Source organism: Rhea americana, unplaced genomic scaffold, assembly GCF_003343005.1.
Source record: "Rhea americana isolate MKP2758 unplaced genomic scaffold, rheAme1 scaffold_6, whole genome shotgun sequence".
NCBI classification, from domain to species: Eukaryota; Metazoa; Chordata; class Aves; order Rheiformes; family Rheidae; genus Rhea; species Rhea americana.
The window spans coordinates 4,166,442-4,180,324 of record NW_028186756.1 but is presented as its reverse complement, the minus strand read 5'-3'; the positions used below and the strand labels follow the sequence as shown (position 1 = coordinate 4,180,324).

General features: G+C 38.4%; 1 protein-coding gene across 1 annotated transcript; it reads right to left on the bottom strand.

Moving 5' to 3' along the window:
• Positions 1 to 1,373: 1,373 nt before the first annotated feature.
• FAM199X (family with sequence similarity 199, X-linked) lies at positions 1,374 to 11,441 on the bottom strand. Its single transcript, XM_085319610.1, has 5 exons — positions 11,180 to 11,441; positions 9,360 to 9,509; positions 8,857 to 9,018; positions 7,420 to 7,680; positions 1,374 to 6,453 (listed from the first exon to the last, which is right to left on the bottom strand). The coding sequence occupies exons 1-5, from the start codon at positions 11,435 to 11,437 to the stop codon at positions 6,283 to 6,285; spliced, it is 1,002 nt and encodes a 333-aa protein (XP_085175736.1). The 5' UTR covers positions 11,438 to 11,441; the 3' UTR covers positions 1,374 to 6,282.
• Positions 11,442 to 13,883: the final 2,442 nt, after the last annotated feature.

Genomic DNA, 13,883 nt, shown 5'->3' with positions numbered 1-13,883 from the left:
TAGCTGGGCCCGTACGGCTTCCCTCGGCAGAGGGGCAGCCGCTCGCCGGGGAGGACCCTCGCGCAGCCGCTCGGCCGACGCTGCGGCGGGGGACCGCGGCGGCAGCGCCCGCGGGGCTCGGCCAGCGCGCCGGCAGCCTGCCGGCCGCGCAGCGAGGCATCAGCCCCTCCGCAGCCTCCACAGGCTATCCAGGGTGCAATTAATCCTTAATGCTGGAGACAGCACAGCGCGTCGAGGCCCTTAGCAGTGTTTCAGTTTGTTCTGCTGCTGCAAAACACCCTCCCCTGTCACTCGCTCTCGGGTGGAAGGAGGCAAAAACCAAGCACGGTGCTGGAGTAACTGCAAAGCGTCTTAAGAACGGTAGTTTCTATAGTTAAATTTTGCAGCTTCCTAGTCACGGTCTCTACAACAATTAGAGGTCTCTGACAGTTTGACAAAATTGGCTGTGACATGCAGTGTTTCTACCCCCATCTGTCCCCCTCTACCTCCATCCCTTAATACCTCCAGAAATAGTCTGGGGGTGGAAATGTCAAGAACTTACAGATGTTAAAATCTAAACAAAAATCACAGCCGTTGCCGGGATGAACAAGGCAGTTCATGCGCCTGAGGCAATGCAAAAGGCTGCCTGAATCACTGACAAATACATCCCTAAATTAGCTATTCTCTTACTAGATTTTCAGGATTTTTCTGCCAAATTCACAGGAAACAAAAACAAACAAACAAAAAAAATCACAACACTACACTTGAAACCTCAGTGTTGCAGAAGGTGAATTTCATCATGAGTTCAGAGGCATCGCAGAACATACAGGTGATGGCAAGAGCACCCTCACTGCAGCCCACTCAAACCACCGGCTACCACCAAGCCATAGCCACTACATCGTCCTTGCAATTGCTGTGGGTCCTGGTGTGCAGCTTCCGAAATCACTGACCACACTTGCTCCTGCTCCAACAAATGAGACCTAGATTTGTGATACACTGACATACAGGAGTTGTATGATGAACTCCAAGAGCATGGTAAATTATCAGCCTGTAAGAAAGTCCCACTAGGGATTAAGTATTACAGGATAAGTGAGAGTTTGATGATTATGGACATTGAGAGTAACAGCTGAGGAAGATCTAGAGTTACTGCTGGAAACAAACAATTAGACTACCTATGTCCAGAAGCATAGGAGAAAAAAAGGTGGGGGGGGGGGAGGGAGAGGAGGAGAATATGAGAATAAAATAAAGTTTAAAAAGAAACCATCCTTTGGCATAAAAGTCAGGTTGTTCAGAACAAACGATTGTTTTTCTACGAAACAATTCTGATCAAGTGTTGTGGATAACCAAAACAGAACTAGTGAGGAGGGACTGGTTTGCTTTCCAACACCAAGGACAGTTGATATGTGCTACATTTATTTGTATTTTCTGCCTAAGCAGTGAGTACACAAGCCCTATGCATAAACCCCTCCTGTTCTGAACAAGATACCACATAGTTTCATCAGAATACATTTGCTATGTTGCCAGTTTTAATTGCAACCCGTGCTTCAATATGCACATGACTATTTTCAAATACAATGAAAGCTCGAAATAAACAGCGTCAGTCACCAGCATGGCAGCTATTGGTAAATCCTTCACAACTTCAGAAAAAAAGTCTGTTATAAACATTGTGGAAAGTAAGTACAGAATGTACAGAAGACAGTTTTCTATACAAAAGTGCATTGTAGCATACAATTAGCAGAGAACCTGGAAAGAAAGAAAGAAAAACAAAAACAAAAAGAAAAAAAAAAAAAACAAACAAAAAAAAGAAGCCTCAATATAATCACTTCCATTCACTCTAATCTACCCATCCAACCTTCTAACCTCCTATTCTCCCCACCCACCCCCCAAAAATAAACCAAAAAACAGAAAACCCAAACCCCCATACACACCACAAAACTCCACTTTCTCCTTGCTTTGGTTATGAATTATATTCAAGGCTTCAGCATCACGTTTTTTCCTTTGTATTTAAGAATTTTCTTGCAAACTGGAAGTGTTTTAAAGTTTGCCAGATAAGAGAGAAATGCAGGTATGATTACTGAGACTTAATAGTCAAAACAGACAAGCTTTGACTGTCACTAACATTTGCACTTGGAATATTAATAAGCAATCCTTGCAGTTCCGAAGTGGAAAACCACATGTTGACCAGATTTTCTGGGCCAAAGAACTGCAAGAACAGTAAACTCAGGAACTTTTAAGCCAATAGATCTAACAATATTGGCCATGAAAGTCTGGCTTACAAAAAGTGAACTTCAAGAGCACCCCCAAAATAGTTAGGTAATTAGTATTTACGGAGCAAGATGTCAACTGATTTCAAAGCCCATAGAGTCTTAGGAAAAAGTACTGGCCTCAGGCCATTTAGCTTAGATGAGCAGTAAATATTGCCATTTTTATATGCTTCTCTAATATGCACTCTGATGTAAGTGTATATGAATAAATTTAAGCAGCTTTTTCCCCAGAGAGTAATCTTCACAGGTTTTAAACCACAATATGAGAACTAAAAGTTAAACCCAGGCAAGTCTTGCACAACTTTGCTTGCTCTTCTCAGTAAGCATCCCACGCTGAATATACTATAACTACCCTTTAATCGTTTCCCATATAAAGAAAAATAGTTAATATCTTAAGAGAGACGAAGGGTTCTGAAGTTAGATAAACACACAAATATTAACAGGTCTGTCAGGCAACTAGTTTTCTTCCTCATATTTAAAATCATATATATGTATATATATAAAAAAAAACAAGTCTTCTCTATTGTTTACAGTCCTCTTGCAATCAGACTTTCAGTGCTCCTTCTAAGCCTTTTTAGAGAAAGAATTACCATGGAAGCAAACAGTTAATATTACAGAGTGTAAACTGATTACATTCATATTACAGTGGGTTCAAAGCACCTAGATACATTGCTTTAGTACTGTGGAGCCATACACATACTAGTTTTTTGTTCGTCTCTGTTTTTCATTGAAGGAAATGTCAAGCTTAGAAATAAAATTCAAATCCTTTTTAAAAACCACTGCCAAAATAATTGGAATTTTAGCTAAATCTTATTTTGCTACTTTGGCTGTTAGCCACTGCTGCTCCTGCTTTGTTTTACAGGAGACTATCTAGAACTTGTCAGGTTCCGATAGCTACAGAACGACAACAGACTGCTAAAACTAACTGCCAGACTGACACCACGGGTATCCAGCACAAACTGTAAGCATCCAGCACCTTGCAAGGAAAGGCCCCAGTATTGGGGGGTGGGGGGAAGAGAGAGAGAGAGAGAGAGAAGCTCATCACTAGAACTACGAAGGATCTGATATAATATTGAGCACTGTAGAAAGTACGGATGCAACCAATCTGGAATATCGCAGTTACTTCAAGTCTGGTTTTCTGAGATGCCAAGTACTTGGCAAAGACAACGTTCAGGCAAGCAATGGCATAAAGACCGTCTGCCTTCTGATCAGAGCTTTCGCAGTTTTGTAGCCTTAAGCTATAAACCTCCTGGAACTAGGAGACCACAAAGCTATAAGTTGTTAAGACAGTGCTTCTGGAAATCCACTTTTTTTCCTCCTTTGAACAGTTACACAAGTGACTGAAGTACCCAGCTAGAGATGAGCTACCACTATTAGCTACTCTGGTACTGCGTACTGATTAGGTACTCAAGACCTTCATTCAATACAATAATCGGTAATTAGAACCACCTAATCATTCAGATTAATTACCTGTTCACACCAATATAAGGATAACTACTGTCCCTCCCTCATTTCATATTCCCTGGAAGCTGGTAGACAGGTGGCCAGAAAAAGCTGTACCTCTTCAAAAAGAGGGGTCTCAAAGCCAGAGGGATTTTAAACTCTGAAGAGCTGCTGATACAGAATAAAGCAACACTTCCACAGTCCACCACACTGAGGTATTGCACACTTACAGTTCATTTCAGAGTTTCAGTGCTCCACAGTATCAAGCATGTATTTTTTCAGGAGTGGGAAGGAGAGAGATTAACATTTCAAAATCACTGCAGAAAGTAAAGGTTTACTGAACTGTAACAGTGCAAAGACAGTGAAACGTTTCATAATGAATTCCTCCGTAACTGCCATTCTAAGTTGCAAGAGTTCAACAACTGGACACTGAAAATAGTCAAATTGACAGCAATGTATTTTTTTTCCTCTGAGATTCTAAAAATAAACTCTACATTGAACTCCTGCATTCTCAGGCATCTGAACACTGTTAAGTTTTTAATACTATTTCATCAGGAGGAAAGGAGTATATCAGCCAGCTGTAGTACTGCGCAAGGAATATTGACAAGTTACAGTCACTTCCAGTTAGTGGCCAAATGACTGGCAATATGGGATGGGTAGTATGCAAGTTTAAAATAACATTATTTAGTTTTTAAGTGGTCACTGGCCAAGTCTGGGTACCTATGGTCTAGTGGCAATGAGAGTGTTTAAATTTACATATACTATTTTGATTGTGGACCTCTTTTTTTTTTTTTTTTTTTTAATCAAAGATGTTTCTCATGCTATAGTTTAAATATTTTACTGTTTAGGTTATTCAGAGACTACATAGAATACCATCTCTGAAATAAACACATTCTAGCCATTTCAGAAATCTAACACATCCTGCAGCAGTGTACAAGTGGTTCTCAGTTGGCAGTTTGTAATTAGAGCTGCGTGTCCATGTCTTGATAGTAAGGTAGGCCTAGTCCTAGGCAGGTTCGTTATTTCCTAAAAATACATAAGTTCACTTTTAGTTTTATTCTGATATACGATCTTAAATGTATTATTGTTAGCATTTCATTGCTCACAGAATACCATTTCTCCTCAGCTTAGTTTAACAGCCTGCCAAGAGTGAGATTTAAATGGAGCCCACTAAAATGGATCCATCAGGGCTAGTAAGTGCAAGTAGGACTTATGAAACGGACATGAATCGTCCCATAGCTACATAAAGTCAACCATGCAATTCAGCATGATTGGGCTATATCCTTGCATTTATACGTACCTGGGCCCAAAACTGACGAACTCCTTATTCACAAGAGCAAAATGAAAATAATGAAGCACCAATATAATAAACAATCTCCTAAATTCAAATCCAGAAAATATTTTTGTAAACCTTTGAATTTTGCGCTGAAATTTAGAAGCATCAGGAGGGGGAGGAGGTATCCTGTAGCAAGAAGTTCTAAGATAAACACAGAAGTCACTTTACAGATTGACAGGATTAGTAAAAAAGGTAAAACTATCTCCCTACATGAAAGTCCCAAGTTCACCTCTTTTTCTTAAAAAAGAGGTATTTCAAACACAGAATTCTGGAACATTTTAGTAATGATGCAATGACCCACAAAGAAAACTTATATACTCTACTAGGTTGTAAAGTGACTTAACATATAATTAAAAAGACACAATTGCATTAAGCTCTCTTGCCAGCAAAATGAATATATTTAGATATACTTCTGGGTTTAAAAAAAAGAGCCAGAGTTGTTTGCACTTTCTTTTCAGTAGCCATACTGCAGTAGTGTCCTAGACAGTTTAATTGAAGATTAGTGTACTTTAATGCATAAAGATGTTTTAATTAGTAGCAATACTAGGGATGTGCTGGTTAACTATTTGTAACAATCAGACTATAAGATATTGAGCAGCAAAATAACTTTTTAAATACTAAGTTTGCAAGGTTCTTTTTTTTTAAATTGTAAATGCTTCCTAAAGAACTATATTACTAAGTATTATTTGTGTTACAGGTTCTCTACATTAGAAGTCCTGCTTCTTCTTTTCTGTGGAATTTGAGAAAAGTCACAATCATAACTTCTAGAAAGATTTATCACAGTGTTTTGATTTTGTATGATCCAAGAGCAAGATCAAAGAAAATCTTATATAATTAAAGACTTGTTTCTCGTGCTAAACAGTCTTCCCAATAACAAACAAGTAAAAGAGAGAATATGCCAAGTGAAACATTAATTAGGGAAAAAAGCTGAAGCATACTACTGCATTCTTAATGTCATCTAAAAGCATCTCTAGATTGATTTCTTTAGGTAAGTAGCATATTAGCCAAATTAATTTCTCCTTAAAATAGTATCTATTCAGCAGATTTTCAGAAGTCAATGAAGTTCCTGAAGTATTTGTTGCGAAATTAGTCTAAAAAGATCAAGCTACTCAACACTTAGAACAGCTTACCCAAAGTTACAGTTGAGAAAGGATCTGGTTTATATTATTAACACTAATCAAAATTTGGTCAAGAAATATATGTAAACAATAAGGATAATACATTTAAGGCTTAGAAAGAACACTGATAAATTCACCCCTGTCACATTAAAACATCCACATCTCCTTCATGGTCCTCCTCAGTCACTTTTAAAGATAGTACTTCTTCATTAAGAAATAATCCACTCAGTCTTTCCTTACGAGCCTGTCTTTGTTCTTTCAGCTGTCTCTTGCGTAAAGCCTTTTGCTGTAGTTTCCGTTGTTTAGAACGTTTCTGTCAAAATAGAGATAAGACAAAAAATAAGATTTTGTTCTATGAATTAGAAACTGCTTTTTAAACCAAAGACATACATGAACCTCTAAATTAAGATCTGCTCTGAAAAAACAACCAAAATGACTCTTCAGAGGTGGTACAAGCATTCACCCAAAGTCATACTTGGTACTAAAGTAAATAAGCTTATTTTGACTGCATTAGATAAGTATATAAATTCTGTTCTACCTTGTGGATCAAGACCGTTCACCATGTCTCAGTTTTATAGCACAACACCATCCTGTTACGTTGCATAGCTGAGTCTTTGATCAGAGAATCCTTATTATAGAAGAGTTACAATCCTACAATAAGAGATCAAACCAAAGTCCAACTTGGGATGATGAAGAGCAAGCAGGAACTGCTCTTCCCCTCCACACTTGAGATTGAAATTATGACACAGGACAAGTGCCACAGTACTACTTTTATTGAATCATGCTTCAGTATGTCCCTCTTCACCAAGTAATCTCATGAGACATGTTGGAAGAGTAATTTGAAGAAGATTTGAAAAGCCTGATGAAACTTCTAGTCGATATACCAAGAGAGTCTTTACTATCCAGAAATTATGTCTAGATGAGATTGATTATTCTTGAATAAATTTTATTGATGAAATTGTGTTCATTCAACAAATGAGATTAGATTCATCAGCCCTTCAAGCACTCACCTTATTCAAAACAATCAAAAGCAATCAGAAGATCTACCACATACAAACATCAGACTTTCACTTACAGGAGAAATTATGAGAAGAACAGACGTTTATATTTCTTATGGTCATGTCAGAGAAATCAGTCAACACTGATTTAGCTAGATAATTTCAGCAGATCCACAGTTACTAATCACACTCCTTCAGTACAAGTATCCCAATCAAGATCACATAAGTGACTTTAACAAGTTGCACAGGTTAATACACATGCACACGATTAGAAACTTTACTTTTGAATCCCGGATTCTTTCTGCAGCACTTGTTGACAAGTTACTATCACTGTGTGCTCGACTCATGTTGGCACTTGAATTTGAAGCAGAGTTGCCAACACTAGAACCACTGCTGCTTGCAGAGCTGACCATGCTTGCACTGCTGCTGCTGGCACTGGCACCGCTCACACCACTGGTACTTGCACAGCTGTAGCTGCTCCTTTTCCAGTTTTCCCTGGCAGATCGTTGTCGAGGTCCATGTTCCTTGATATAGTTTCTCACCTTCAGGACAGAGGCAGTAGAATTACTAAAGCCTGATAAATACTGTATTGAGATACCCTGTTTCATGGTAAAATACAGCTTGCCTATTAATAACAATCAAGTTCTTGGATTAGTTCAGTTAACTAATAAACTAACTAACTTTTTAAATATTTAGCTGTGGTCGGTTAAATCCAAGCCATCTGACAACCATTAAGAGGACTACTAGCTTAACATCTTCAACATTAACTTCAATACAAAAAGGTAAAAGCTAAGTAGCAGCGGTCTGTGTGGGAGCGGGAGGGTCCACCTTCCCCCTCACTCCCAGTTTTCTGCTAGGTAACAGTAAACTATAACACTACCACTGAACAGGAGCATCAGTCAGTTTCCAGTGAATTAAACTATTTAGGCACAATTTTAAAAAATTTTCCTAGGTATACCCAAATAAAAGTGGCCATAAGAAAAGCAGTAGCTTTCTGCTTTAAGATATTTATAAACTGCTTGAAATATGAAATTGGCCAAATCCATAAAAGCAGCAAATATTTGCTATTTTAACTCTTTGTTTCCATTATACTCACAAAAAATAAAGAAATTCATAGGAGTTCAGCCTGTCTGGATTCTGTATACTGTCTTTCCCAAACAACGCATCACACTTCAATGAAAATTAAGCTGACAAGAGAGTATCTACAATGCTCATCAGTCACAATATCCTTGTTACAAATGTAAATATCTTTAAATACATTGTTTTATACCCCTTATGTGAAGTTCATGGTTTCCCCCACTGAAGTTTAAACTCTAGCGTACATACAGCGAGCAAATTAAGCAACAGATGGTTCAGAGTCTTACAAAGGGGATTAAATTTAGTTGTAAGTAGCAATGGTCCCAAAGCATAACTCACTACGTACATGCTAGCATTTCAAAACCAACTGCTAGACTTCCAACATTTACTGAGATCATATAATCAAAAGTCTTTCATATGAACCTCTAATATCTAATATGCTTTTGAACTCTAGTTTTCTTCTTGACAATATCATAGATTGTGCTCTACTGTATCTACTTGTATCTAGTGACTATGCAGAAAAATTGATCACGATCTTGTAAGAGACTTTGCAAGACACACCAGATGTCAGAGGGCTAAAAAAGAAAAAAAAACAAAACAAAACAACCCCCCCAAAGGTATGCATACAAATCTTAACGCACCTGTTTCAGTTTTTCATCTGTAAGACAGTTCAGTTCAATAATGAATTCACTATCTGTAGGTGATATCTGAGCAGTAGGATCAATAATCTTAATAATGTCAAGTTGCTCTCGAAGCCCCATCTCCATACTGACTTTACGACTCAAATATTCAATATATTCAACCTAGGATCCAGAGAAAGGCAGGTCATTTTTTTAAAGTATTATTGATTCTAAAAGAATAACACAAATAAAAGGAAGAAACCAGCAGGGCAAAATGTTCGCAAATATCACACTTCCTATGATGCTTGCCTTATTTTTGAGCCTCTTAAAACTCAGGATAGAAAAGCATATGTTAAACTGCCTATTACAGGGGGAACAGACAAGAAAATTCAGTTTCAAAAGATCAAGTACTACTGTATAGGGCTTCATTTAAATCTACAGCAATCAGCATGTCTTAAGATGTAGTGCTAATTAAAAATTCTTCTGTATTTTACTGTTTGCACATAGGAAAAAGCCAGTTTCACCTGTTCATCATTTGTCATTGCACTCCATGGAAGTTCATCGAGATTCCTATGCTTGTTTTTCTTTTTTGGAAGCAGACAAGGAGAGCTTGGAATACTAGGTATAACATCAGAAAGCACATCACTCCCACTTGTAATGTCGCTGCCAGGCAACTTGCAACATGCAAGAGAAACAGAACAAAGCCTTAGAATACGGTAAGCACGTTTAAAGTCATTCCAACACTTTTAACAGTTCAAAACATACTGTCAAATTAGCACAGCATCAGTTATCTATGCACGCTGTCAAACTTCTTAATAAACAAGTACTGCAGGGTTATGAGTAATTTAATGTTACAACAATTTGTAGAACTGACGTACAGCAAACTCGAACCATACCTTCTATACTTATTAATCCTCTTAAAATTTACATTCAAGGAAACAGAAAAATGTAGCTTTTTACCATCTCCCTTCTCTATGAAGGGTACAAATCATCCATTACAAATAAATATAAACATCCAGTTCTAAAACATAATTTTAAGAAAGATCATTTTTAAAGTAGGTTTCTAATTTAGACTATATCCAGTAATTGCACAGGACAATTAAATTAAATCACCATCATTTTCTTGGAAGCAACTGCAGAACTTTATCTTCATTTACACAACCGACACGTAATTTAGGCATGCGCCTCCAGCTAAAGTGACAGTTGGATTACTCACGCTCAGAGTCTGCCAGATAACGCTGTAAAAAGCTATGAAAACGTCTTTGTAAAATTCTGTAAGTCCAATCAAGTACATCTCTTAATAACAAATGCTTGCTATAGAGAAATCCAGTCACTAATCAAAAACGTCAGCTAACCAAGATGTGGGAAATTGCCTCTTTTTAAGATAAAACCGCATTTTATCACGTAATTGAAATTCCATAACTCACTGAATCACTGGGATCCAATCAGAGTTGTTTCTACAGGCTGCATTACATAAATGCAGTTGTAACTTCTTTGGTACAATGTACATACAGAGACTAGCAGTTAGACTAAAATAGTAAGAAATTCAGAGCTAACCTCAGTCCATATTATCTTAAATTCAATTGCCTTTAATATATAGCAGGATTCATACTTTCCTGAAATCAGTGTTTTCTGTCTTTGAGACAATATTTAGAAGACTGTGCATCTATGCCTTCATGACAAACTTTGAAAGTATCTTCAGTATATCCTGAAGCACCACATCTCCTATTTCAAAGTCATATATATGTTGACATCTGGTCTAAGCCTCTAATGTAAAAAAAATTGCATATCTCAACTGAAAGACTGCTATACAAAGATCACAAACTACAGATATCTGACCAGGACTGCGTATAATACAGACCAGGCAGAAAACAGCATAAGTTTCATGCTTTTCTCATCTTGGGCAGATGGAAAGTCAGCTCTCCACTCTCATGGCACAGAAAGAAGATAGATATTGGATACGGTAAAAGCTTCTATGCTTTATCTACTGCCAGCTCCATTCCAAAGAAGATTCAATATCTCTAAATCACTGGAATTAGACATCTATAACCACATTTCATTAGCAGCACAGATCCCCAAAACATAGAATCTAAGCTCATGGGATACACATGGTCCCTAAAACCATGAAACCATAATATGTAATGACCTCTCTTTGAGAAACTGACCCTACTTCCTAATGCAGACCAAGAAGCCTAGAACAAAATAAAATAAAATATTTTCTTTATCATTGAAGTTTCAGGTATCCACCTTTAGGTTTCAGCACCTATCAAGAAACAAGTGCTAAGGATTTTTCAATTAAAACAAAACTCAGCATTTAGTGGTCTCTCCAAAATTTTATCCTTACCTGCCATTCAAACTCGCTGTCTGACCAATCCCAGTACGTGCTGATAGAAGAAGAGACATCACTGCAGACACTACCTTCGGGGAACAGATCAAAAGAGGTGAACTCCTGGTCATCCAATAATGAATAACAGTCATCTTGATCACCGACTGAAACCGATGAGAACAGCTCCTCACTGCACTCTGAGCTGGCTACACTTGTTCCACAAGAAGTCAAGTTCCACCTGCAAAACAAGCCACAACAATAGAAATCAGCAAACATACTGGCACTATTTGTCCTGGAAAAATGCTTATTTCTAAGTCTCCTAGTTATCTCCGTTTCGCTCGTCAACAAAATTTTATTTTGATTTTGTTGAAATAAGTTATAATTATGTAAATGGAAGTATTCTAATATTTTTGATGGAAGTATTCCAGTATTTTAGAAAAGGTCCGTAAGTAAAGCCAAAGGAAATTTGACATTAAAAATGCCAAGCAAAAATCGATACATAGTTAGTACAGCCACAACTTTATCTCAAGATCTTCCACCCTAGGACCATAGTTCTTATAGCATGTAAATTGTTTGTTAAATACAATAATCTAAAAACACAGTTTCTCATACATTGGGATTTTAAAACTGGTAGGTTTTTTTTTATAAATTGAAACGAGCAAAACTATGAAGTAAATCAATTGGGCTTCTGGATAGTATAACACTTGCTAATCAAAACAAGTAATTCTTGGATGATAAGCCCACATAAAATTAATACTTAGAGAAACATGGCACGGATATATCCAAGGCTCCATTATTTGCCATTTTTAACTCTGAACGCAAATAATATTGGGCACGCCTCTGGAATGGAACAGTGCCAGATAGAAAACTGACCCATGTGAAAGCCTTACTGTGTCAAAACAAAACACTTTTTCCTCATAATTTCATGTAGGAGATAGCAAATGCTGTTGTTAAAGGAAAGTATTTGAGGAATTAGATTTCACAAAACAGGTTTCTACCCAATGACGGTAAGTCAGAATTTAAAGAGCTCAAGAAACCAGTCTCCATATCTGGATTTGTTTTACATATTGGTGAAAAGTAGGTCGAGACAACTATGAGTCAGCATAGCACTGCAATACGGTCAATTCAAAACAATTTGAAGAGGGCTTTGAAAATTCACCACACATACAAACCTATGCAATCAATTCCTATTCCATCAGTCTATCCACCGTGTTCTGGCTAACTAGAAAAACATTTACCTATTCTAAATGCAAAAGCTGAACAGTGCCTCTTTCCAGAAAGACCGGTACTCAGCTTCGTTATTTAAACTGCATACCTGGTTGGCTATATAAATAATGTATTTTAGTGATGCACTCTCCTCCATGCCTGTTTGGCCAGCAGTGAGTTTATCCAACATTAAAGACATCATTTCAGACATTTCTCCTCGCAGCTTCAGGAGGCCCTGCTCTCCCTTTTGGCATCCCTTATATACGTGCTTTTAGGGGCTGAGCAAGCAATCAGTACATAGCAGAATACGGAAGTGGGGACGTAGCATGCGCTCGGACATCAGTATAGTTCCAGTATTACGAAATATTGATGAAAGGAAAGATAGAAAGGACAAAGTTTCGGAGCCTGTTAAAACACAGGATGAGGTGCAGAGCTCCATTACCACCCTGCTGTGCACAGACACTCTACATAGGCAACATCATTGCAGCTACAGGCAGTCAGCGCTCTCATTCACAGTGGAGCTTGCGGCAGCTGCTGGGATAAACTGGGTTCACAGAAATGGGAACCATCTTACAATTACTGTGCCTTTGAAAAATAGAAAGCCTTTGCAAACATCACAGGTAAATCAGTAGGCTTCTAATGGCTTAATTAGTGCAAGACAGGGCATGTCCTTGCCCAAGCAAATGAAATACCTAGTTAAGAAGCCTTCAGTGCCTGCATTTGTAAAACGAACAGGCTTGGGTAACACACTCCTCAAGTGAAAGGCAACATATAAAGAGAAATCTGCACAGGGAGCTAAAGGCAGATTTGGCCAGTATCTCACATGTTTGTATTACAGATTTGCTAGTAGTACTGTTCATGCTACATTGAGTCTTATGACAAGAACCCAGAGCACAAGGACACATTGTATTTAATCAGCATTTTTTCTGTTGAACCACTTAGGAATCTACAGTTAAGAGCTTGTTCTTATAAGCAACATTTTACAGTGTAATTTTCATATAGTTTCATAAAAATTCAATAGAGAGGTTGCCTTATTTTTCAGCCATATGTTGTGGTGTACTAGAAGCACAACCAACCAACAAGAATATTTTGTAACTCAACTGGGAAGAGAAAGCATCCCACCCACACGTGTTCAGGGTTGAAACTGCATTAAGTTATCTCAGAAAAGCTACTGATATATATAAAAAAATTAGTTCTACACATTAGAAGATGGAGGATTCTGTTCCCGGGTGAGCAAGAGTCGGCTCGGGCTCGATCCCGTAAGCACAACTGGCGCTCCCTTGCAGCGCCGCATTTGAATTTCCAGAACACAGATCCCCTCAAATCGCAGCCTGCCCGAGCCACCCTCCGCTAGCGGCGAGGGGCGGGACCGGCCCGCAGGGACACCCCGAGCCGCCGCGCCACGGCCGCTCCGAGCTGCCCCCAAACGCGAGGCCCCGGCGGCTTTGAGACACCCGGGAAGGCGCAAATACACCTGAGAAGCGACGGAGCCGGCGCGGAGCGGCGCGGGCGGCGG